Below are 26,083 nucleotides of genomic sequence, written 5' to 3'. Positions count from 1 at the left end.
ACAAGGTCCCAGGACGATGGGTCTACTTCCAGCCTCATGCCATGATTGTTTCCTTGCTTTCACAGCTCTGGCTTTTCCCTGTTCCTCAAACAAGTCATTTTCTTTCCTACCTCAAGCTCATTGCACTTGCTATTGCTGTTTCCCCAGCTTTTTGCATGCCTAACACAGTCTCACTTTTCATCTGAAATATCCCCTCCTCAGAGAGGACTTCCCCAAACCCCTTACCTAAAGCAGGCTTCACCAATTCTCTTAATTCACTGTTTATTTCTTTTTCAATTATTATTATTTTTTAAGAATTTTATTGATTTTTTTTAGAGAGAGAAAATGAGAGGGAGAGAGAGAAACATCGATGTGAGGGCAAAATATCAATTGGGTGCCTCCTGCATGCCCTCTACTGGGGATCAAGCCTGCAACATGTGCCCTGATCAGGAATCTAACCAGCAACGCTTCAGTGCGCAGGACAGTGCCCAACCAACTGAGCCACGCTGGCCAGTGCTGTTCATTTCTTTAGTATTTACTCACCCAATTGGTATTTATCTCGCTATTTACTTAATGTCTGTTCTCCTATCTAATTGTAAGCCTGTGAAGCTAAGGCCCTTGTCCATTTTCCCTAACGTCTACCTTGGTAAGTATCCATGGAAGAATAGATGAAGGCAGAAATAAGTGTCAGAGTTGGGATTAGACTCCAATCTTTCTAATTCCAAAGAACAGCCCTTGCTTCTCTGCATTGGGCCCTGGTGGGTATGTGACTCCCCTCAGGGCCTGATGAGTGAGGTTTCACCGAGAGCAATCAGAAAACCTAGAGCCACACGTAAGAGGGTAGGCCAGGCTTCCCAGGTGCCATGTGCTCACCCCGGCCAGGGCCCTACCTATGCCTTAGCATCTCTGTATTCAACCCTCACCTCTGTTTTCTTTAATTTTAAAATTTTTATTAAATTTATTGGGGCCTAATATATGGTGATGGAAGATTTCACCTCTGTTTTTTGCCCAGAAACAAGGAGCTCACTGTCTTTCTCTATTGCACTGTTGTTGGGCTCTCCAGCTCAACTCATGGCATCCCCGTTGTGTCAGTCAGATTACGCTTGGTTATGCCACCGTGACAAATGACCCCAAAGTCTCAGTGACTTCCAACAACCCAGACATTTCTTACCCACGTTACATGCCCATTGAGTTGTGGAATTTGATGTGGGCCTCGGACCTAAGGAGTTGCCTCGATTGGGCACTCAGATGGTCCCTTGACGGAGGGGAGAGAGAGGCAAACCACGTGCCGGCTCCCGAGGCTTCTGCCTGGAACTGACACATACCATTGTTGCCACATTTCTTTGCCCAGAGCCAGCTTGGCATCTGTGGTGTGGGTGGACAGTTTTGAGTGGTCGTAGAGTCTGTTACAAGCACCATATGCTTTTAGACCCCCTCTTACTCCACACATTGGACAGAAGATGAAGTGGCTCAGAAGGAAGACAATCAGCTTTCCTGGGTGACCTAGCCACGTGTCCCTGGAGCTGGTCCTGGCGATTCACTGCCTCTCACCTCTGTCCCATTACGTGTCCCTGTAGTCCTGAGACAGCTTCTGTGTGAATGACTGCTTTCTTTTTCATCCACATGTTATTATAATCTTGGAAGCATAGCGTCAGCATCTTCCGCAGCTGAGTAGTGCAACTCAGAAGTTCTGTGGGGTGGGGGTGGGCAGGGCACTGGGTGCTCTGTGGTTTGAAGTAGACAAAGGAGAAGGCGAGATGGAGGCGCTCAAATTTACCTTTAGCTTTATTTTCTTTTAATCCTCGCTGAGGACATGTTTTAATTGATTTTTAGAGAGAGAAACACTGCTCAGCTGCCTCCCATACACACCCCGACCAGAGATCAAACCCAAAACCTAGGTATGTGCCCTGACCCGGAATCGAACCCGCAACCTTTCAGTGTATGGGATGACCCTCCAACCAACCGAGCCACCCGGCCAGGGCTTTAGCTTTATTTTCTATCCTGATGAGAAACAACAACAACACAAGTTTTATATTATCCCAGACCAAAGAGACCATGATGTCAGTCTTGCAATTTATGTAACAGTTTCGTATTCCGTGGGCAGCTCCACCATAAAGCGCGCAGGAAAGCTGCTGATGCGTGGACCGGAGCTCTTTAGTGACAAAGCTTTCATTGCTCTGTGACGGAGTGAAGGGAAAGGCTCACACACGGAGGGCGGCCCACTCTCTCTGCTTGGAAAGGACGATGTCATGCTCTAAGATGATAGTCTTTCCTCGGTTTTAGTGTCTGAATGTCCCATCTTTTATGACCCAGTGGTGACAGGAAGCGGTAGTTACTTTTATATACTCAGGAGCAAGGAGACAGCTGCTCCATGTTGGTTTCCCAGCTCTTTGGAGTAACTTTACTCATATCTACAATCCCAACTCTGGAACTACTGATACGGTCCCACCTCTTCCCCACTAGGAATTCCTCGACAGCGTTCCTGGTAGGACTCCTGTCTAATCCCTGCGGAGATGAAGCCTCCTGCCCCACGGCAGCCCCCACCAGTTAGGGAGCCTGCGCTGCAGGCCGGCTTCAGGCCTGCTCCTGACCGGCGCTGGCCGGGCACCTGGGCCGGGCGGCTCTGCCCCGCGCCTCTCATGCTCCTGGGCCCAGCAGGCTAGCCCAGGCTCGCTCTTCTCAGGGGCCAGACAGCAAGAGGCTGCTTGCTAGACTCCTGCAGTGTCGTCCTCGAACCAGCACACTGTCACTGTCACCCCATGCCATTGGTTGCAGTATGTCACAGAGTCGAAGGGTGGGAAAATATATCCTGCTCTTTTCGTGTGAGGAGCTGCAGAACCCTATGTGAAAGGGCATGAAGCCAGAGAGGAGCGGAGAATTTGAACCAGTAACGCAGCCTCTCACAGTGCTAATATAAATCGCTCTCCCCGACACCTGGGTAAAACATTCCTAGCTAATTTAGCTGGATTTCAGACGCAGGTTAAAAATGACTACGGTGACTTCTGTTTCCTTCCCTTCCCTAAACCCACCCGGATGTGTTGTGTGTAATGCAAAGAGCAGTGTGGACAAGGTGCTGGTGACACGGGCCCACTCTAGAATGGAGCAGCTCTGGGGCCTTGGGCATGTTCTGTCAATTCCCCATCTGGGAAGCTGGGATTATAACATCCACTTCACAGGGTCCTTATGAAGACCAAGCCCACAAACGGGCTTTGCCTCCCACAGTGAGCCGTGTCAGTGTGAGTGCTGACGTCTCCTGGAGTCTGAGGTCAACCACCGGAGGCTCCACCTCCTCTGGGGAACAGAGTCTGGGGAAATGGGCTCAGAGCACAGAGGTGGGGGGGGGGGCTTCCCGCTGCTGCCATGGGGGTCTTGATAAAGTCTCTGTTAAGAAGAGAGAGAGAGAGAGAGAGTGGTAAGGTCATTCTTCTTCTTTCCTTTCCCTGTTACATTCCAGGGGCTATTAGAGAGACTCCTAGTTATCTAAAAATACTCCTGAGAAAAGTGAGTGCATATAAACTTGGCTTTGGGAGAAAATTGTATTTTTGGATTCCAACATGTATCTGAAGTTAAGAACATCCTCTGTTTGCGCAGCGGCTCAGTTGGAACCTGTTTCTCTTCCTGAGCTTTACTTCTAGAAAATAGGCACTATGCAGTTGGTCCCTGCTTTATTGTCCCGGCAACAATCCCCTGGCTGTCTTGAGGCTTGCCCCTAGGGCTTGGCAGGGAGGGGGGCTATGCAGGGGATGGTGTGCTTGGCTTTGGGAAATGATTCCTGCAGGACCCTGCTCAGGTGCTGCGAATGGGTCTCAAGAATGGCCTCACTGTACTCGGGTGGGGTGTTATTGTCAAGATTTTTCTGATGAGCAAGAAGTGGAGTTTCGCAAGGGAGGAGGCGCCCCATCCACGTAGACAGTGTGGTCTGCGGGGAGCCCAGCAGTTGCGAGTGGTTTCCATGCTCCCCTGTGGCATGTGCACTGCCCCTATCTTCCCACCCTGTGACTTCAGAGCATGTTGAGAGGAGAGGAATGTTGAAGGTCACAGGGTTGAGGGTTCTAGAGTGGTCCATACCTTCAGACCCTTGTCCACCTTGCTCTTGACCGCCACAGTGCATCCAAATGTGTTGGAAAAAAGGGAAGGAAATGGAAGTCTTTTAATAGTAGTCATTTTTAATGATTACTTGGGGAACGTTTGTCTTGGGAAGGAGAAGCCTTGCAGTGGGATGGACAGGGTAGCAGAGCCTCCACTCCTTGGTCTCTGGAGTCCTGTCTTGAGAAACGGGGATGGTTAAAGGGGACAGACCCAGGGTTTGGGGCTGGCAGTTAGAAGAAAGGGCTTGTTGATGGTTACAGCTCACTACTGGACAGTCTGGATGGCTGGTGGGCTCCCAGGTGGGGAGTGGGGGCCTTGAAGCTTTTTGCCCTGGCATCTGCGATGCAGACCATGTTCCATTGTCATTGTTCCAGGACCAGGGCCCTGCCCCTGCCAAGTCCTCAACATTTGCTCAGGGGTCAGGAGCATTGGAAAGGTTGGCCAGGGCCTGGGAGTCTGCAGGCTGACTGCGGGTGTTCTCCCCACAGCTGTTGGGTGTTTTCCCCTTGCTCATTTCTCTATGGCTGGTAGTGTTCTGGTCCAGGAGCTGAGGCACGGCAGTGGTCACCCCTCTGGGCGGCCCTCCCAGGAGCCCCGCAGGTAAGGGGCAGACATACCAGGCTGTCCTGCAGGGAGGCCCCCAGAGGGGTGGGAAGGGTGGGAGACAGTGGGCTGAGTGGGAACGGAGTCTAGGCTAATTCCTCTAACCACATGCACTGGGGGAGTGGGGTGGGGGGGCGGGCACCATTTCTTCTCTGAGCTGCAGGAACAAGAAGGGGCTGGACTGGCAGCCCTGGGCTGCCCGTTGGCAATTCTCTTGCACCACGCTGCAGTGCAATCTTGCGTGTTGGCCTGGGCTGTGTGGACGTAGAGTGGTTTGATGTGCACCATCTCGTGGGCACTCTCAACTGCTTCTCGAGCTGGTCATGGTTAGCACTTTACAGGGGCCATCCTGCGACCCAGGGAGCTTGAGAAACCAACCTCCATGTACCCAGCAGTAGCAGGGGAGCTGGGGCAAGATGCAGGGCTCCTGGCTCCTAGTTTTCCTCTCCCATTCTCATAGCTCCTTGAATACATTGCTATCTAGGGAGAGAAACTGGGACAAAAAAGTGTCCCCTCTGGATTTACAATCCCTTACTGTATATTCAGATGAACTTCTATGCACAGCCTGAGTTCTTCATTTTGAATCTCACCCCTCCTCATTCTGTGACCTTGCAGAGCAAGCCTGCTGCTGGGCTCCTGGCCCAGCTTGAGGGAAAATCTGGGAATGCCCTGTTTGGTCTTTGTGATTACTCTCAGGAGCTAGTGTCCAGGGCCAAGTGGCAGAGAGTGAGCCAGCTCAGGCCCCGGTCCTTGGCTTCCAAGATCAGTGGGAGGACAGGAAGCTATAGTGAGGCTTTGGAACCTGTTTAGAGGTGGCGGCTAGAATGGGGGACCTGGCAGTGTGGACCCAGGCACTACATCCATGTTAAGCAAGGAATAGCTGAAGAAACCAGAGGTAGAGAAAGTAATAGCAACTTTGTAGTGGTGTTATGGGGACTAAATGCGCTAATAGTTATAACATGTTTAGAACATGCCTGGCATGCAGTCAGTGCTCCCGTTTGTTATATGGAATAAATAAACACAGTAGCCTTTGGGGAGGCGCATCAGGATCTGAAGCATGTAAATTGTGGCTCCATCCACTGCTGTCACTTAGAAGGAGAGAAAAAGTCAACATCAGATGACTCTACACAAAAGGAGGGTGACACTTATTTACTCTAAAAAAGCACAAGTCTGAACTTTCTTCACTATGAAAACGATACTCATTTTGCAGTGTTTCCTTAGAGCCGTGAGGGGTGACACGCGGGTCATTGGGAAGGATGGTTAGCATGTCACCATCCATCCTGTCAAGTCAGGTTGATAATTTCCTCTCTGACGCAGAATTTGGAACGGAAATTCTCCACCAGCTGATCCCAAATGCAAAATTTTCTAAACAAGAAAAAAGTAGGTCAGTTGACCTACTTTCCCCTTAAGTTCTTGCTTAAGCCGTTCCAACTAAGAGATCAAGGAATCTTTTTTCTTCCTTAAAAAAAATTGTGCACTGGCTATAAAGTCTCATAAAAGGGTGACAAAGAAGCTTGAGATTATTTTCTGCTTGTCAATTGTAATGGTGTTGAAAGAGTTTTACTCTTTCCTTTCACCTGGCGATAGTTCTGCCTTCCTGATTCCAGACCTCTGTCTCCCCGCTACCCAGCCCTTTCAGTTTGGATATTCTGATGAGATCGCTTTGGTTTCTGACCACAGGCGAGGGAACTAAAACGTGGGGAAGGAACAGGGGCTGGGCCCCTGGAGGATTTGATTTCATAGAACTGACTTTTGATCTTCTATCTGGATTCTAAAAGCAAGGGTAACAATAAACAAAGCTGTGATTTCTCTTGATGGAATTGCTTTAATTGTCTTCTGATAGTCTCACCATATTTCTGGTGATTATAAAAGTCCCCTCCTACCGCCCTGACTGCAGGAAGTTCCTTTCACAGGCGGGACCCCTTTTCACCCCCAGAAGCTGTCTGGATTTTCTGTGCTCCAGGCCCTGAGTCAATTTCCCCACCGCTCCCCAGCAGAAGCTCACCCCAGCCCTGGCACCCAGGGCTCCTGCCCACCCAGAGCCTTTGGCCTCATGTTTTCGTGAGGAGCCATGGGGTTGAGCAGGAAGGCTTGGGGTGGGGGACACAGCCACTGTCTTCAAACCACTAACGACCTCCAACCTGTAAGGGGCCCCAAGGCCAGGGCATGGAGTACTTGGCGAAAACCACAGGTGCTGACTTTGGTTCAGTCCAACTTGTTAGCGTGTAGCTGTCCTGAAATGGAATCAGCTCCCTCTGGGAGTTGTGAGCCCTGGGATGTGGAAACCAATGCCGGACAGCCCCTCAGTCAGGCCCATGCAAGTGTGGGTGGTCCAGGGCGATGGGCTTAGAGCAGATTACATGAATCTTCCCCCCACTTCCCACCGTGAGCGACTCTTTCTCCACTTATCTGAGAAGCGAAGGTGGCGGCTTTGACATTTGCTAGACAGTCAAGTCCAGTCACTGCAGCAGTTGAGAAGCCTTCCTGAAGGTGACTCGTGAAAAGCTTATACTAATTGTTCAGAGTTTCTCAGACTCCAGTTATCTTCCGTTTAGTAATTGAGTTTTTTATAGATCCACATGCCAGAGTTACTTGCTTACAGGTTTCATGAAAAATAATGCTGCTGCTTTTGGGCCTTATGAGCCACACCCCTCTCCCCAGCCCCAGGGGTGCACTGGGGAAGAGGGAGTCCCCAACCCAGGGACCCTGCAGGGGTCAGCATGGCCTGCATGTGTGAGCGATGCATGTTTCTCCTGCAATCACTACAGACGCACTGTCCACTGCAGATGGTGGCGTGTGACAGCATTGGTGCAGCCACGTTTCAAGCTTATTTAAGTGCCCAAAGAAAATGCAGTTCTACCATTTTTCTACAGTTTCTCTGATCCCACCAAATTATCACTTCCCCTTTTCCCCCTGCAGCTGGTGGGGAAAAAATAAACTCCAGTTCATTTGAACTTCCTCCTGTTCAATGATTTAGTCTGTTCAGTTAGCTCAGGCCCTTTGGGGGAAAGCGGGTCTTTAGGATTTCTGCCCTCGCTCCCCGCTTCTCTTCCAGAGGGCATCTGACGGTTTGGGGCTTCCCTGCTCTATGGGAAGGTGGTGAGGGGCAGGGCTGCCGGGCAGGTGCGCAGACTTCGTCCTGCATGAGGGGATGAGAGAGGCTGAGACCCAGCTCCCTGCCCTGCCTCCAAGCCCTGCACCCTGTCTAGAGCTGTGTCCACCTGGAGGTACACCGCTTGGATCGGTGGCACCTCTGGGCACAGGTCACCTGACCTTGTTCCACTCCTCAGGTGTGATTGATTGGCTGCACCTGTGGGGTCACAAGGCTTTTATGTTTTAACTGATCATTTATCGAACGGTACTTTGTGCTGACCTTGTGCCAAGTGAACACTGAGCTGCCGGTATTGGATTCACTCCTCACACTAGTCTCCGGGGGAGCTAATGATCCTAGCGATCAGGCGCACATGCGTACAGTGCATGGCACTCTTCTGTGCTCCTCACGTATGTTAGCTTATTTAACTCTTAATCATATCACTGTGCGCTTGCTACTGGCATTAGCCCATTTCACAAATGAGGAACTGGGCACAGAGAAGTGAGGCCACTTGGCTGCAGTTCACTGTTAACAAGAGGGGGCAGTGGAGCTCAAACCCTGGTAGTCTGGCTCCAAAGTCCATGTTCTGATCCCTGATGTAATGCAGCTTTGAGGCCATCCCACAGGTGAGGTTTAGGGGCCCTAAAGGTTAAGTAACTGCCCGGGGCATGCAGTGATGGCGGGCAGGTCAGTTTCTTTCCAGTCCAGGGTGTCTCTTTGAGGATGAAGAGATGGCTGTTCCTTTGGGAGACACTCAACCATCTCTAGATCATGGAGCCAGCTGTCAGCTGCCACCCCTTAGTCCAGGCTGCTGCATGTGTCTGCTACTCCTGAGGCCAGCTCCACCCCTCCCATTGAATTCCCGAAGGATGTGGCCCATGTCTCCAGACGCTGCAAAGTCCTCATGCAACAAATGGAGTAAAACAGGAACTTGTCAGTGTTTGGGATTTTTGAATTAACTGGGCAGGGGCACTAGGATGTAGGCCCCCTGTGTAAGGCATTTAAATAATTTATTTGATGATTATTAATATTAAGTCTCTCTGGTGTACTAAGCACTGTGCTAAGTACAGGGCATGTGATGGAGAACAAACCTGATAACTTCCCTGCCCTTGTATAACTTACATTCACTTGCCATTAACAGGAAAATCAAACCAATATAATAAAAAAGAGAATTTATTGGCTCATATGACTGAAAAATCCAAAGGTCATGTCAGCTTCAGGCTTTGCTTGATCCAGGAAAAGGGCCTGGCCCCTCTCCATCTCTTGGCTCTGTTGCTCTCCATGTGGTTTTCTTTCTCAAGCAACACATCAGCTGGGGCTGAATGCCTGCATTCCCCTAGCTCAAATCCAGGAGAGAGAGTAGGCTTTTCTTTCAGTAGTGCCAATGTTAGCCCCAATATTCTGACCTGTTGGGTCTGGATTGGATGCATACCCATTCCTGAGCCAATCACCACGGTCAGAAGGATGAGCTCTCTGATTGGCTAGGCTGGAGTCATATGACCATCCTTAGGGTGGGCAGAGTCCATCCCATTGCAGCTGCATAGACTGAGCGAGAAGCTGTGGCTTCCCCAAAGAAGGTGGCCATTTCCTATCAAGAGGACAAATGGTCCTGAATGGGCAAGACCAGTCGATGCCCACCACAGAGGAAAATAACCTGTCCTGTCTCCTAGTGAAACGCTCCTCACAGTCAGCAAGACTGGTACGAATCAAATCATAAATCTATGCTGCCAGTTGAGGTCAGTGCTGCACAAGGTCCCGTGTAGCCCATTTCAGAAGTCACTTACCAGGTAGTGGCTACCCTCTGTCATGAACGGTGGCATTAGTGATTTGAACCTGGCATGCCAGGTTGGAGCAGACAGTTGTGGACATGGATATTGTCTCTTGTGCATAAATATATCTGCAACCAAGAAGCTTGTCCAGTGAAGCCCTGTCTCAGCAGTTAGCCGTGGTTAAATTTCATTTGGGGTTGTAAAAAATGAAGGCATTTGAACTCATTCATCACAATCTCTGTGGCTGTAGGATGCTTTGAGAAACTCTTGAGAATGAAGAGCTTAATAATTCCAGCCTCCTTAATGATATCGTCTGGAAAGCATGCAATAAGAAAGAAAAGTCACAGAAATGAATGAGAAATAGCTAAGCAGTAATGGAGGAGTTGTCAGCCAGTGAGGCGTAGCTGCAGCGAGAGCTATGAGAAATATGCACAGCACATAAATTGAGGCCCATAAAAAGGAAAGGGTCGGGTCTGGGCCGCCTGCGTCTCTTTCCTTTCAGGGAGAAGCCCTAACAGAAATAAAAGGAGCTCACTTGCTTCCCGAGATTCGGCCCTGAGCTAATGATCTCAGGGACTGGCATGGAGGCGGAGGAGGGGCTGGAAACCAAATCCCAGGTCTGCCTTAGCATTTGCTCACACGTGGATTTATGGGTCCATTACAGCGCAGCGTCTTTTAAAAGTGTGCTCAAAGCGCCTTTCCTTTCCGGGGCCGCTGCTGATTAGCGCCGATGAAGTAAATATTTTGATAGCTAATGTGAAGTTGCTGGCAGTGTTTGAGAGCATCTGCATGGGATGCGGGGAATGAATAGGCGAGGTGTCAGGTAGGACGCCGTGCAGATGTGCTCACAGCGCACTATCGGAGAGCAGTCGGGGGCTGCGGGCTGCTAACAGCCCGCCTGTGATCGTAACGCGTGATACTGGAACAGTGAGATCAAACCTGGACTTCTGGGCTGTGCTGCCTACGCCTTCCCTTCGGTATTCCCTGCCTTCTCAGCCTCACCCGTGCAACCGTGGGGGAGGGGGCTGCTGCCCCGAAGGACCTCTGTCCCCTGACCTTGGCCTTGTCTTTTTCTGCAGAGCCCAATAGGGGGCGCTGCAGGCAGTCAGATTGCCTCTGATGCCCAGCGCGGGGTACCTGTGGGCTGTCTCAGGTGCACTACCCCGACCCCTTTAGTCTTTATCAAGAGCCCTGACCTCAGGCGGGCTTTCCACCTGTTTCCAGACTCCAGCTCTGTTTGCTTCTGCCTCAGCCCCTCGACCTGTACGGCTTAGGCTAAGGCAGGGCTGGTTGGTGTCTAGCCTGGTAGTAGCAACTACCATGGTCGAAGCTGGCATTGTTTACCTGTCATTATGTCACTCGATATGGCCAACTTTGGGTAATACTAATGTGAATCCATTTTATTGTCCACTGAAGAAATCCCAAACCTAAAGAAAGGTTTAAAGAGTTTATCTGAGCCAAGGGCTGAGGGAGCAAAATCTCAAGGGACCGAGAAAGTGCTCCGGGAATAGCTGTGTCACAGTTCTCTTTGTACGGTTAGAATCTAAGGAGCAGATCAGCAAACGGGGAGTCCATTGGTGGTGGGCGAAGGAGGCAGGAGAGAGCAAAGCGGGGAAATCTCCAGAACTGGATAAAACGACAGTGGAGAGAGACACGCTTCTTTTACGTTGGTGGCCGCAGGATGGTTGACACTGAACAATCCCAAGGAATAGAGATGGTCTGCGGGGAGCAAGATAGCAACGAGTTTCCTTGTAGTTGTGCTGTGTGGCCAGTGGCTGTGTTTCTGAGGCTTGCAAAGAGAATTACTGACATTTGACACTGATCTCAGCCCAAAGGCCGAGAAACGATCTGACATGTTAAAGCTGTGTTATCCTAGGTGCACAATGAACAGGGCTCACTTAAGGCAAAGATTAATTTTTCACTGAGAAGGCTATGGGCCTGCGATGTGACTTCCTCCGTGACCTGCCAGGTAGGAATTAACGGTCTGCATGGGTACTTTCGGTCATTGAGCTTGTCAGGCTGGCCATGTAGCCCCTTTTTGTTCACATACCATTGAAGAGAGATTTCCTCGCTCAAGGTCAGGCCACCAGTGGCAGAGGCCTGACTGGAAACTCAGATCTGTCTTTAGTGCGGCTGTCACAGGATGGTTTACTGAATCCTGTGGGCCCTGGGTCAGGCCTGTCCAAAGGACACGATTCCTGTTTGCAGAGGTTGGCACCACTCTCACCCTCAGGCCACCTTGGGTACAGCCCTTGACAAAACCGCTTCTCCTGGAACCATGGTCAGCCTTACAGTTGCTCAGTGCCCGCAGACCTGACTCTGGCCCCCCGGAACAGCAGTCCCCCGAGAGGCCTCAGTGGGCTTCAGGGCTGATCCTCATGGTTCTCGCTGTGAGCATGGTAAGCCCTGTGTCAGGAGCTGGTTATGCTTCCAAATCTTGTGTATACATTCTTCCAGGGCCCCCTGGGTGTCAAGCTCTGGAAATGGGATATAGAGAGAGGAGTCCGTGTCTAGGCTTGTATCTATATTTCCTTTAAACATTTAAATTTTGCTAGAATGATATGCAACAGGAGTAACTTATTTACTTGTTTTTATAAGTGATTTCATCTTACTCTTGACCTCTATTTCCTGTTAATATCTGGAAAAAAAAAACCTTGAAATTTCCAGTTAAAGAAAATCCTGTCTTCTCTGATTTCTCTTTCAGTTAAACTTGGTTACTTTCTAGCAAATATTCAGTCATTTTAAGCTCAAAGTCCCTTCTCAGATGTTCCCTAAATGGTGTCTGAGTGCAGGGGAAGCTCATGGCCTTGGGAGGGAGCCAAAGAAGGCCCCGGCCAGTGGCTCATCTCTGGACCTTGTCCTCTGTTTGTACTAATCTTCTATGGTCCACGGCTGCTGGAGCCACTTGTGACTGTTAGATACTGAGCCCAGCAGGGGCCCGGGGGTCCTCTTTCCCGCACTCTTGACTTGGTCCTACCTTGACTCATGCTGGGGCTTCTGAGTTTCAGCAACTCCCATCAACTACTGTTGGCTGAGGCCGCCCACCCCAAAGCCTGGGTTCTGGGGTCACCTTGCCTCTTTTCCTGGTGGGCCCTTAGGAAGCTGGACCATGCTCTTAACGATCCCTACCTTAACAAACCCTAACTCCTGAGGGTTGAGTTCATCGGTCACCCCTTCCATCCCCTGCTCCTGTAGGAATAAGGCTGTTTCTTGTTTCTTTCTTTACTTACTTGCCTTTATCTCCACTCTCCGCCCACCTTGCTTTCCTCCTCAATAAGCAGCCTTTCTGATCGGTTTAACCTGTATCTGTTGAAAGGGCTCTTGCATATTTATTTATGAGAGATATATATGTTCTTTCTTTTCTTTTTTTCTCTCTTGAAAATGTGTGTGATTTGACCTCGATGCTTTTCTGTGGCTAATTCTTATGTGACATTAGTTTTCCTGAACTGTTCAGATGAAACAAGGGCCAGGAGAATGTTTCACACGCCACAGGGTCCCCTCCTCTAATGCCGCGCTGTCTTCACAAACCTGGGCAGCTGGCTTCCTGGCGCCCTGCACCCCCCCGTGGGCCGGGGCCTTCTCCTGTATTTTCTCTGCCCCCGTCTTGCTCAATTTTGATTCCGTCCCCAGCGGTGGAAGGTGGCCCTGGAGCGTCACCATGGGCTTCGTGTACTGTACTCACCCAGGACGGCCCTTCCTCCTTTCTGCCGCTGTTCCCCCTGCTGTTCCCCTGTTGTTCCCCCTGCTGTTCCCCCCGCTGGTCTCCGGCTCTCCAGGGAACCCCCTTCACTGCTCTGGGGCCGGTTGGTCCCTTGTTTCTTCCCCTCCCTCCTGCCTGAGACGTGGTGCCTGGAAAGTCTAGGGTTGACCATTCGTTCCCACCACCCTTTGTGTTTGGGGCTCATGGGGATCCCTCGGCACCCAGCTTTGCTGAAGACACAGTCTGTGGACTTTCGGTTTTGCTCTCCCTGTTTTCATTTGGAGATTTGAAGAGAGTAAAAACAATGCTGCCACCACCACCAATTCCCGGACTCCAGCCTCGGACCCTGCACTTGCATAGTGCGCATGGGAAGTGGGGCTGGCTGTCAGCTGTGCTTCTCGCTTTACCTCCCTGAGCACTCTGCTGTGAGGCCCGTGCTCTGGCACCCCTGGCCTGTTATTTCTAACTGTCTATCTGCTCCCCGAGTCATGGACGCCCAGACTGCCTCCAACTCATCACCCCACAAATTACTCTAAGTATCATTTAAGTTCTTTGCACTAGACTCTTAAGGACCTACATAAGGATTTTTTAAAAAGGTGTTTTAGGATTATAATTGTTGGACCAGAGGATATAGATTCACTGAATTTGACCAGGGGTGCCAGTGGCTCTCTGGAAACCATACCTGAGGGGTGCTTTACGTCTATGGTTCAAATCCCCCACTAGACCATGGTAGGAAGTCCTGGATCCCCTCGTGCTCACAGGACCACCATCTTTAGGCTGTTCTCTCTCCACACCCACCATTTCTGCTTCACTGCAGCTTCATTCTGCAGGCACAGCACCTGCTAGGTCCCCACACAACTGGGGCACAAGACTCCCACTTTAAGCTGCCCTCTCAGTCTCTCTGGGCTGCAGGGTGGAGAAGAGTGATGACACCTTTTCAGCCCTTCTTGCCCTCTACCCCAGCCCCAGCCCTGGAAAAACTCTCGTTGGGCAGGGACTCCTCATGGGATCTATCCTATATCCCTAGGAAGTAGGCCTGCAAAACCCTGTGCTCAAGCCTCTGTTTCTCTGAAGATACAGGGAGTTTTTAGAATGTAAAAATCACTTCTTACTTCTTTGCCTGTCCTAGCTTGCAAGACTTAGTCTCTAGCTCAGCGAGCCTCAACTTCGGCTACATATTAGAATTACATGAGAAGATTTTAAACATTACTCATTCTTGGAGTACCCAAAATGAATTAAAGCAGATTCTCTCAGAGTGGGCCAGTGCTGAGAGCCATGCTCTGGAGACTCAAGACAGCCAATTTTGACAGGTAAAGCTCATTAGCGACCATTTATTTCTAGGTGATACTCGCCCTGTCCCCCAGAGGACATTGACTGATTTTGAATGAATATCATAGCCGTGATACGTGGGGAGCTGCAGAACAACAATATTAAAATATTTTTAAATATTAAACATTGAATATATACGGTGTATGCCCATACATATGTACAGGGAATAAAGTAAGCTTAGGAATTGGAAAATCACCTGTCCTTGGAAGCCCCTGTGTGCTCCTCACGTCGCAGTCCCTCTTCCTTCCACCAGATACCATCTTTATCCTGAATATCTTGTCCATCATTTCTTTGCTTTATTTGCTGTTTATATATTAATGTCCCAAAACTATAGTGTTGAGCTCTGTGGGCTTTTCAATTTAATATATGGAACCACAGTGTATTTATTTTTTAGTTATTTATTTTTGGTTATTAGCATGTTTCATGCTTCATGGAAAACAAATTTTTCTCATATTTTCTCATCTCTCAAAGCCTATCTTTTAGTGGTTTATTTAGATAATTTAACATGCGATTTAACATATTCTAAAATGAATATGTATCTTTACCCTCTTTCTAAATGAACAGATTTTTTTTTAAACTCCAATCATCTTTCTCCTGATAAGATGGTTCTATTTTTTTAAAACCTCAAATTACCCATTATCATTATTCTGTAAGTGAGTATATGCAGATTTTAAGTTGCCCTGTAGTATCCATGCTCGTCATTCTTCTAGCATCTCAGTCTCTCTATCCTGGATCATGTTTCTTCCACCTGAAGCACATCCTTTAGAATCCCTTAGTGGTCACCCTCACATTTTTTCTGAAGATGTCTTTATTCTGCCCTTCCCCTTGAAAGACAGTTTCATTAAGCCCTTCCATTAAGTTATGCTTCTCCTGACACACTAAAGATATTATCCGATTGTCCTCTGCCTTCCATTGTCTTCTGCCTTCAGTTGTTGAAGTCAGCTGTTAGTTTAATTGTTTCTTCTTTGTAGGTCATCTGCTTTTTCTCCTGGTTGACAAAATGAGACAGACGTGCGGTTTCCCTGTTACGTGTCTTTGATGAGTTCTCCACCCTTCGCCCTTTAAATATTGCCTCCTCTCCTCTTTGTGATTCAGATTATACATGTGTGAGACCTTTCACTCCACCCTTCATGTCTCTTAACCTCCTGAGAGTTAGGTTAAACTTCTCTTATGTTACATTCATGTGAATGTCCATTGGATGTGTCATTCTGAGTCTTCACTGTGACTCTTTACTCATCTTATCCTTTCTTCTCACCTGTCACCTCATCACCACGCCTTCCTGCTCACAGAATTTACCCAGCCTTCTAGGCCCAACTCACACTCCCCTTTGCTGCCTCTACAAAGCCTGTCCTGACTTCTATAGGCCCATTAATCTCTTCCTCCTCATGTTTTTCACAGCACTTACTGTCTTCTGTATGAGATAACATGGTGTAGAGCAAAGAGCACTGGACTTGGAATCTGAGGACCTGAGTTCAAATTCTGACTCCACCACTTAATAGCTCTGGGACCTTGGATAAGTCACTTCTCTTGATGACCCTCAGTGTCGTCAGTTAAGAACAGATGATGGTCGGGTTCTTAGGAAGACTAATGAGATGAGGGCCACACAGTGCCCAGGTGGTGCCCAGTGCTGGCTCTTGCATAAAGCTTCTCCTGTGACTCTCTCTGTGTCCTTTTGCTTCTTTGCCTCAAAACGGAAGCCATTTCTGGCAACCCAGGGGCCGGGGGGCTGGATTTCAGTGCTATAACTGTGGAAATGAGCTGTGAAGCAATCCTCAGATGAGGAAGTCTCACTGGATTGAAATCCTGGCTTATATGCCTCCAATTTATACCCATTGAATCCATTTTCCACCCTTGAACATTCTCATGTTCTTCTATTTAGGAAACATCAGTGTCTCCCCATTGCCCTCAGCATGAAGTCTATAATTCTTTTAATGATATGGAGGGTGCTTTGGGGCCTGACCCCTGCCTATCTCCATGCATCTTGCTGCTGCCCAGCTGCTACTTTAGCTCTCCCTCCAGCCACAAGGAACCATGTGCTAATTGCTTTTGCAAACTGCCCTCCTTGCCTTGCCCCCCTCTGTTTTAACTTTTCTGTTCTCTGTCTAACTGTCACTCCCACCCCTGGGCTCCAGAGCTGGGTGGGGCACCTTCCCTAGATACAAGCACAGCAGCTGAGGCCATGCCCCATGCAGCCTTTATCATGACCAGTTACAGCGAGCCCCACCCCCCCCTTTTTTAAAATTTATGCCAATCTTTATTTCTGTCTGGGGTCAGAGGTTGGGAAGGCAGGAGCCGGTTCTCGTTCAGTGCTGATTTCCAGGTGCCCAGCCTGGGGCCTGGCTCCTAGGTAGTGTCTAATAAATATCTATTAAAGGGAGGAAAGAGAAAAGGAAAAATGAAGGAAAGAAACTACAGGGAAAAACTGTACTTTCCATCGTCTGGGGGTGAGATTGGCCCAGAATGAATCCGCAGTTGAATTCTCACTAATCATTCCAGAGCGACCACCCTGGACCTTTGTCTGGTAAGGCCGTGAGCCTCAGCCAGCCCTGGGCATTGGCTGAGCTAGAACATTTTCATGATCTGGGAGCTGTGCTCTGTCCTAGCTAGGAGGGGTGGGGTGAGACCCTCTCTCCTTTCCTTAGCTAGGAGATTAGAGTGTTTAGAAGGGGCAGAGGTAGGTAGGGTGGTATGATTAATGCTTTGTTCCAAGAGTACTTGGCTTAGAGGCAATGGAAGGGGGGAGATGGAGAGGGCAGAGTGAATGAGGCAGGAAAACAACAGATTTTCCTTGCAAGCATCTTTCATGTCCCCCAGCCACCAACCAGTTCTCGTGGGGGTGGGTTTTCTATGAAATGTCTTTGCCATCCTGGACTATGAGGCTGTATCACCTTTAGTCTTGGACCAAATAACAATTTTGATTTCTAGGTAAGAATCAAAGAGGGGGCAGAGGACACAGATGCTTACCGTTGAGATACCTGGAGAGACTCCTAAGAATGACCCAGGCTGGGGACCAGGGCCAGTCCCCTTCAGAGGGGATCACCCTCAGCAGCCTCTGTGTGAGAGGATTGGGTGTGGGAGGCGTGGGCAACACAGCCTGGCAGCATTATGAGCATTGCTACTCTCAGCACAAGGCAGCATCCAGCACTAGCACGTGTGGAGTACGCTTAGTTTACCCAACGCAACGAGTTACAACCTATGACAACATTATGATGTAGGTGGTATTCTCAGCACCACTTCAGAGGTGAGGACATTGAACTGGGCTGTAGAGGGGCTTAGGTAACCCGCCCAAGCCACCTACTGGTCAAGTCTCACAGCTGTGACTTTAGTCCATGCCCATGGTCTCTGCTCCAAACCAGCCCCTCTACATCCCAGGCACTTGGGGTGCAAAGACAAGGTTTCAGTGGTCACTTGGGTGTTCCAGGGAGCAGAGGTGCATGAGATTTATTAGAGGAAATGCTTATGAAGTATAAAGGGGACACAGAGCAGGAGAAGGTAGGTGAGTCTTCAAATACGGTGCAGGAGAGAGGAGAGGAAGGACGGTTGGGAGGAAGAGCCTGGTACTGGGAGCAGCCAGAGAAAATCCCGGTCAGGCTGATGGGAAGCCTGGAGCAAGATGGGTCACCAGAGGAGACCCACGTTGGGTGGGGATGGCAGCTCTGTACCCCTGCGCAGTTACAGAGGCCCCTGTGCTCTGAGTCAGGGGTGCTCTGTCTGGTATCCTCTGTGCTGCCAGCAGCCTGGGGAGAGCAAACCTCATGACAGGTCCTGAAGATATGGTAGCTGGAGGCTGCCAGCTCCCCACGCTGCTCCTGGCAGCAGGGCACCTCTTGAAGGGAGACCTGGGCAGCACTCTCCCATGGCCGCCACGGGCTCTGCCCTCCAGCCGTTTGCAGCCTGTTTACTAAGATACTGTAGAGTTTGGGCAGGATGTTATGAAAGCCCCAAGGTGGGCTGTCCCCTGGGATGGAAACCATTTCCTGGTGGGGTGAGCAGGTTGTACAGTGAATAAAGGGGGCCTGCCAAGGGGGGCTAGTTGGGAGAAAGAGGAATGACATACAGAAATGCGAGCTTTGCCACTTTGGCCCAGAGAGGCCTCTGATTCGACCACACGGAGGGATGTCTTTTTCTGACTTGCCCAGGTAAAACTCATCGTGTAGGACTGCAGAATCGGAGATAAGTTTGTTCTTTGAGCTAAACTGATGCTTAATTATGTACCTCTATTAAGAACCTGTTTGCCTGCTGTCCCCAGGTAGACAGAGGAAGTCTTTTTACTTCTTAAGAGGAAATACTGCTTCCAGGTGCTCATTCGTGGCTGCCAGCGAGATAACTGGGGCCGGAATCATGAGTCATCCTGGTCTCGTCATTAAGCAGGACTCAAGGCTCTCCACAGGGCAGTGCTGTTGACTAGCATTTGTAATTGATAGATGCTATCATTCTGGGTCATTGCTAATTCTTTGTAATGAATCCAAATGAGTGTGGCTTAATTTAGAGGAAAGTGTGCTAAACTCAGGTCCCGTAGGAACTCTGCTCCAGGCTGACAGCTGGCTGCTCTGGACCAAGATGGCCCCTCAGTGGCCTGAGGCAAGAGCTGGGTGGCCCTTGAGGCCCCTCCCTTCCTTGGATGGAGGCTGAGGGGCTGGGTGAACCTGCTGACTCTTTTTTTTCTTTTTTAAACCAGGAATCATTAGCCGAGAAGATGCAGAAGATCTCCTTGAGCACATGACTGAGGGAGCATTTCTGGTCCGGGTCAGTGAGAAAATCTGGGGCTACACCCTCTCCTACCGCCTGCAGAAAGGGTTCAAGCACTTTCTCGTGGATGCCTCTGGGGACTTTTACAGCTTCCTGGGAGTGGACCCCAATCGCCATGCGACGCTCACTGATCTCATCGATTTCCACAAGGTAGCGCTCTTACAGATGCTGGTCAGGGGCATGAAGCTGGTAGAAACTTGAGCTGAAGGGAGAGCCAGGCTGCAGGCCTTCTGGGAGATGGGGTTGGAGAGTGAGCAGGCAGGGCCACAGGGATATGGAACATGGGGTAGAAGAGACCAGAGGTTGTCTAGACCAGGCAATGCTTTTCCTCTTTCTGGCTCACCCTCTGATCCAAGTAGGTTCCTCAGGAGGGTACCCGGACTTCCTGTCACCTTGAGTACCTGAGTGCTCCCTACTGTCAACACTTAGGGGCCGGTTGACCAGTCTTTTGTCCAAGACCAGTTCTCATCCCCAACTCATTCCCAGTATGTCATCTGGGGGACATTCTAGAAAGGCCTCTTACAACTTTGTAGAGTTAGCTGAAGCCTAGCAAGCAACCCTGTGGTTAGAGAAGCTTGTGTGACCTTGGGAAGCTTCATTGGTCTCACTGAGCTTTAGTTTCCTGCCCAGGAAATGGATGTAAATGATACTCAGCCCAGATCCTATGAGCATTAAATGAGGGGATGTATGTAACACACTCTAACTGGAAAGTGGTACAGAGGTTCTTGTTTCCCACAACTCCTCTTGTTATTTGTTCCCCTGCCATGGACCCCACATTGAGAAAGGTGTTGCCTTCTAAGTAAGATATGTAGAAAGAAGCACTGCATTAATGTGGCTATTGGCATCAGTAGTAACTGGGAGAAAGACAGAGGTGGAACTCCGTGACTTAGAAGGGTAGGACCCTGGGATTCTGAGAGACAGAGTTGTGGTGCCTCAGGGGCCCACCATCTACCTGACCCTTGCAGGATTAAAGGGTCACAGAATTACTTGACTGTCTCATTGGGCTTTTGCTATAATAGGGACTCTTGGATTCATATTGCTTTTTCTTCATGGATGTCCCCAGTGCTCTAGAGACTACTCTTAACCTTACCTTAAAGGAAAGCACATAGACAGTCACCCCTTTACAAATACCTAGACTCTTGGAGGAGAGTACTGCCTGGAAAACTAGACTACCAGGATCAAGGCAGATTTCTTCTTGTGTTGGGAAGAGCCTTCTAACAAGTGTGGACAGAGAGCGAGGGCATGTGTGGATACTGGCATCTTCTCTGTGCCAGGCGCTGTGCCTGGTGCTCTGTGTCCGTGTTCTCATTTAGTCTTCACCGTAGCTCTGTGAGGGCCGCGGATCAGTCCCGTTTCACAGATCGGGAAATGGAGCTTGAATAGCTTGTCTAAGTTTTCACGGCTGGTACCTGCTGGGTCTAGGAGTCAGGCCTCAGACTGTGGGCACCCAAAGCTTGTGCTTTTCCCACTAAACCACATTGCTTGCCTTTCCTGTCCAAGATAAGCTGCTCTGAGCAGTAATGGGCTCTGTGTCCTTGGAAGTATTCAAGCAAAAGGTAAATGTCAGCTCTCAAGCTCTCAGAGATGCGGTGGACAGGTTCCTGCAGAGGAAGGCTAAGCCAGATGTCCTCAAAGGTGTTTATTCTCTCCCAAATCAAAGGGCTGAGGCGACCGATTTAGTTTCTAATACTACAGAGAGAGCTCATCTACGTCTATGCCCATGTGGAGATCTGGTGGTCAGTTTTATAAGTTAAAATTTTAATTACACAATTAATTTATGATTACATTCTAAGAAAAATCAAATATAAAGCAGAGTGTAAGCATTGTTTATTTCAAAGCCCAGTTTTCACCCTCCACTTCGAATTATTAGTTTGCCATGTACTCATCCAAGTATTTCCTGTGCATTAACATAGAAATTTGTGCACATGAAGAAACACATATATTTTTTCCCCCACAAAAATTGGATAATCCTTTACCAGTAGCTCATCAATTTGATTTAAAAAAATATATTTTTATTTTAGAGAGAGAGGGAGAGGGAGAGAGAAAGAAATATCAATGTGAGAGAGAAACCTCAATCGGCTGCCTCCTGAATGCCCTCTACTGGGGACTGAGCCTGCAACCGGCATGGGCCCTGACCAGGAATGGAACCTGCAACCTCTCAGTGCACTGGAGGATACCCAACCAACTGAGCCACACCAGCCAGGGCAGCAATTTGACTTTAAACATGCTTAATATATCATAGAATATATTTTGTAAGAGCATGGTCCCCGGAATTAGGCTGCCGAGTTTGAAATCCCAACTTTATTACTGTGTGTGACTTCGAGCAACTATTCAAACTCTTGTGCCTTGGTTTCCTTCTCAGTGAGGTGGGTTTAATAATAGCACTCATCTTGTCAGGTCACTGAGAGGTTTCGATGAGATATCACTGTGAGGTCCTAGAACAACATACTTGACATTTGTGAGTTATCAGGACATTGTTGTTGAGGTATGTCCATGCCAATCCCCGTGCCGCATCCTTGTAAAAATCCCTGATATTCCACGCATGGATGTATATTACAGTTCAGTTCTCCCTTCTCCTGTTGATGAGCACGGATGTAGCTTCCAGGTTTTCATGATCACAAACAGCGCAGCAGGGACTTGCTCGTATATGTCACTTTGGGCACGTGTGCGAGTATTTCTCTAGGATGGATCCCTCGACTTGGAATTGCTGGTGGAAGACTATGCACATTTTAATTTGAAACTATGTGCCAGATTGCCCTCCAAAAATGTAGTGCCAATTCATGCTCCTGCCAAAACTATACCAGGCTGTTTCCTCACACTGCTGCCAACACTGAGGATTATCAGTCATTTACATTTTCCCATCAGATGGGCAGACACGGGATCTCACTGTGGTTTAACTTGCATTTCTCTGATTACCACTGATGCTGAGGCTCTTTTCATATGTTTAATGGCCACTTGGATTTCTTCTGTGAATTATCTGTTCATATCTTTTATACATTTTTCTTTTTAGATGTCCCTTTTTTCCCCAAGATTTTTTAAATTGATGTTTAGAAAGAGAAAAAGGGAGAGGGAGAGAGAGAGAAACATCGATGTGAGAGCATAACATCGACTGGCGGCCTCCTGCACACCCCACACCAGGGATTGAGCCTGTAACCCTGGCTTGTGCCATGACTGGGAATCGAACCAGCAACCTTTTGGTGCGCAGGATGATGCCCAACCAACTGAGCCACACCGGCCAAGGCTTAGATGTCTCTTTCTTATGGATGTGTCATTTCTTCCTAAATTGCTCTGTAGTTATGTCCATTCTGCTCTTCAGTTCTCCTATTGAGATTTTCCTTGTCATTTAAATGTGCAACCTTTTCAGCTCCAGGTATTCTTTTTAAATAATAGCCCATTCTTGTTTCACAGATGATTTATCTTCTTAGTCTACTGAGGAGATTAATAAACATCTCTTAAAGGCTCTTTCTGTTTGTTTTACAAACTTGATCTTTTCTTGGGAGTCAGTTCTGTTATTGAAGTTGGCATCTTTCTTTCATGGTTATGATTTTCCTTAAATAGTTATAAATTTCAAGCTAAGAGGTGATCTTTCAACTTTGAATTTCTTGTTTATCCATCAGTGGATACAGTTCCTACTTCCCAAATCCAGTCTCTTTATGTCGTCAGGGTTGAAATTGATAGTGAGTAGTTCATCTTTTGGGGATGGGATGTCAGAACTTTGTGGGTCTCTTTGGCACCCCAAGGAAATGTATGCCTCTTCTTACTTTCTGCCATGCCTGAGTTGAAGACCTCTGCTGTCCGGGGGTCCCCAACCTGTCCCAGTGATACTTGCTGTAGGCCCTGTACCACAGTAACTCCTCTGAAAATCTCATCTTGCATATCTTTTGGTTTTCAAGTATTCCTCAACATTTTTGCTTTGTTGATGGCCTTTCTTATTTTCCCATACTTTTATAAATTTATTTATTTTTAAAAGCAGATTTTTCCCCTGTGATTTCTAGAAATTTGAATCAGGAGGAGGTAGATACATAGTCTTAGTTTTTCTATCTTGAACTGGTTTCTCTTTGGTGGGTGCTCATTTCCCTTTCTTGGTTATAAGTGAACATTTCTATTATTTTTAGGAGGAAATTATCACTGTTTCAGGGGGAGAGTTGCTTCAGGAACCCTGTGGACAGAGGGACAGCCCACCAGACTACCATCTGTTGTTTGAATGACACCCACCCCCCTTATCTATTGGACTCCTTTGGGCATCTTGTTTTTGAACCCAAGAACTCCTCAGCTCAAATCCTTATGGCCTTCTGGAAGATTCACCACGGTCCAGAGGATGAAGTAGATTGGAATGTCTGCAGAGTTATGAAATATATGTCATATGTGCTGCTGGTCCCTGTCCCAATGTCCAGGACAGACATTGCTAGTAGTTGATACAGATCTTTCATGAAGAGTTTGGATACAACCTCAGAAGATGAAGCCTATTTGTCGTGGCTGCTCTAAACTCACTCCTAGAGCCCATGGATCATGTTTTTATAATCCAAAATAATTCCAGTGCCGAACTCTGAATTTAACATATGGTGTCCATTCAATAAATGTTGGTTGAATGAATGCGCTTCTTCTAAAAGTTTTCAGCACTAATCCACGATTTCTAGTAAGTTATTTCCTCCGTGTCTCTGTTAATAAAGTCATAGAGATGATAAAAGTACTGTAATGGGTTTATGTGGGAAACGTAGGTGCTGTGTCTTTAATAATGTTCATTATCACCCTCATTGACATTACTGTGGAATTACCAAGGTCTCTGAGCCCAGCCTCGAGAACAGTGACTGATGCTGCCCTGCCTTCCTGAAAGGCCTCTTCTTCTGCCACCCCTCCGCTGTCTGAAATCATGTATCTTGGTCCTCAGTTTGCAGTATTGAGGCAATGGCTTTATGTATTCCTACAGATGTGCCCCACAGCTAGGGTGATCATAATTTAAGAACGGTTTGTAGACATCTGACAAGTCCTTTGCTCCCTAGGATTTGGCCCTTCCCATGCACGTTACTCAAAGGATTACCTCTGCCTTCATAGTCCTTTGAGTTTTGCTTCTACTGTTCACTTAATTTGAGTATGATCTTCCTATTAAGAAGACTCTCCCAGTAACGTCTCAACAACTCTTAGGGTTGGTGTCTCATGTTTCACACTTATGGACATGTACATAGAGGCAGCATTGTATTTGTGAGAGTAAGAAGATGAGTGGATGCTGTGGGTGTCAATGACTTGGTTTTCCCTACTTGATAGGCATCAGCCATCCCTTATGCTCTACTTCACCTCTTGCCTCATTTGTCCTTCATGTCCTTGACCCCTTTCTTGTTTCACCCCAGTCGCCACCACTGCAACCAGTTTCGCAAGGGCTCTGCCCTTCCCCACTGTGTCTGCGGTGCCCTGGGCCTCTCACCTCCTGTCGCTGCAGAGGTATAGGACACCATGCAACCGACAGGAGCTGGGGCGCGAACTCCCCACGCGATGGACCTTTTATCAATGGGAAACGGTGGCGGATAAGTCAATTCTCCTCCCCTTCTCCTCCCGGCGGGGGTTTTCTGAGAGGCAGTTCTTAGCGTGGCCTCTCCAAAGACAGTCCTGATGAAACCAAGCCCTGGCCAGATCAGTGTCCCCCCCTCCTGTTTGTTCTTCCCCCTTCTCGGCCTCAGTCCCCTCCTCCTCCTGCTCCCCTGGGATTGCTGTCCTGAGTGAGCGGAGGCAGGCGAGCTCTTAGCATAAGCTCTGCCTGCTGGGGAGCCAGGCTAAGGGCCCATCACACAAATGTGTAATCGCACCGCTTTTGCAGTCTGTCTCCATGGCTTCTCTCCGATCGGCCTGTCTCCCAGGCTCCTGAATGGATAAAATGCAGCGGTGGAAAGAACCTGCTTTCTGAGCTCTCAAGTGCTTTAAAACCATAGCTGATATTATTAAAACTACCTTCTTTCTGCTGGACCCGGAGGAAAGGAGTTTTAGCTTTGGCTGGGCTACTCACCCACAGCCTGACTGTGCTTCAAGTCGTTTAAACCGTTTAACCACACTGGAGCTCAGGAGAACTGAGAAGAGAGTGTTCTGTGTGGCCCCCGCTAAGTTTTTTGGCAGATGAGTTCAATGATCAGTATGAAATCTCTGTCCAAGTGGAAGGTATTGCCAGATCAACCTCAACAACAGCGACCATCATTCATGCTCAGCAGCGAGGTGTCAAAGGGATAGGATGTGCTGATTTTTCAGGTTTTTGAAGAAAGCTTTAATTCTAAGAAATAGCAGCAGCTTTGAAAGCAGACCAAGCTGAGTTGAGAACCCGAATCCCCGAGCTGTTGTTTCTGTCACCCTAATTAATACGTGAGAGACAACAGCTGAGGTGTTCATGCCCAACACATTCGTTTCATTTTATTTGGGGCCTGCACTTCCTGCATTCTCATATATTTGAGGTTTTGCCTGGCCTTAAAAGAAATTCCTTGTAAGTTGTCCTGCAAATGAAATTACTGCCTGGAAAACTGCAATTTCGTCTTGAGAATTTTAGTATGATAATAAATGTCAGGATTCTCAAATAAAGGAATTGCCTTTTTCCCCCTGAGCCCTACAAATATAATAAAAAACAGCCAGCTACAGGACTTAGCAGAGGGAACATTTACAGTCTGTACCTAGAATGAGAAGTTGTAAAGGCCACCACCCAAGTTAATGGGAGATACATATCAAGGGATGAAAGAGCAACTCTGGGTACAGTTCAGGGAGAACCCTGTGTGGCAGAGTTGGGCAGCTGTGCACTGGGAG

At 48.4% G+C, this 26,083-nt stretch overlaps 1 protein-coding gene across 3 annotated transcripts in view; it reads left to right on the top strand.

The window, feature by feature from the left end:
• Positions 1 to 23,992, top strand: part of SH2D4B (SH2 domain containing 4B) — a gene marked incomplete at its 5' end in the record, with an annotated part of 76,064 nt that extends 52,072 nt beyond the window's left edge. Inside the window, 2 exons of one of the 3 annotated variants that reach the window (XM_081158130.1) lie at positions 19,239 to 19,459; positions 23,425 to 23,992. In XM_081158130.1, the coding sequence (XP_081014256.1) occupies positions 19,239 to 19,459; positions 23,425 to 23,517 (314 nt within the window). In that variant the 3' untranslated portion in view covers positions 23,518 to 23,992. The remainder of the gene's footprint in view (positions 1 to 19,238; positions 19,460 to 23,424) is intronic. The other 2 variants (XM_081158128.1, XM_081158129.1) reach the window with 2 other exon arrangements.
• Positions 23,993 to 26,083: the final 2,091 nt, after the last annotated feature.

Source organism: Miniopterus schreibersii (assembly GCF_964146895.1).
Source record: "Miniopterus schreibersii genome assembly, chromosome: 14".
NCBI lineage: Eukaryota > Metazoa > Chordata > Mammalia > Chiroptera > Miniopteridae > Miniopterus > Miniopterus schreibersii.
The sequence above is the reverse complement of the archived record's forward strand: the minus strand, read 5'-3'. Positions and strand labels throughout refer to the sequence as shown.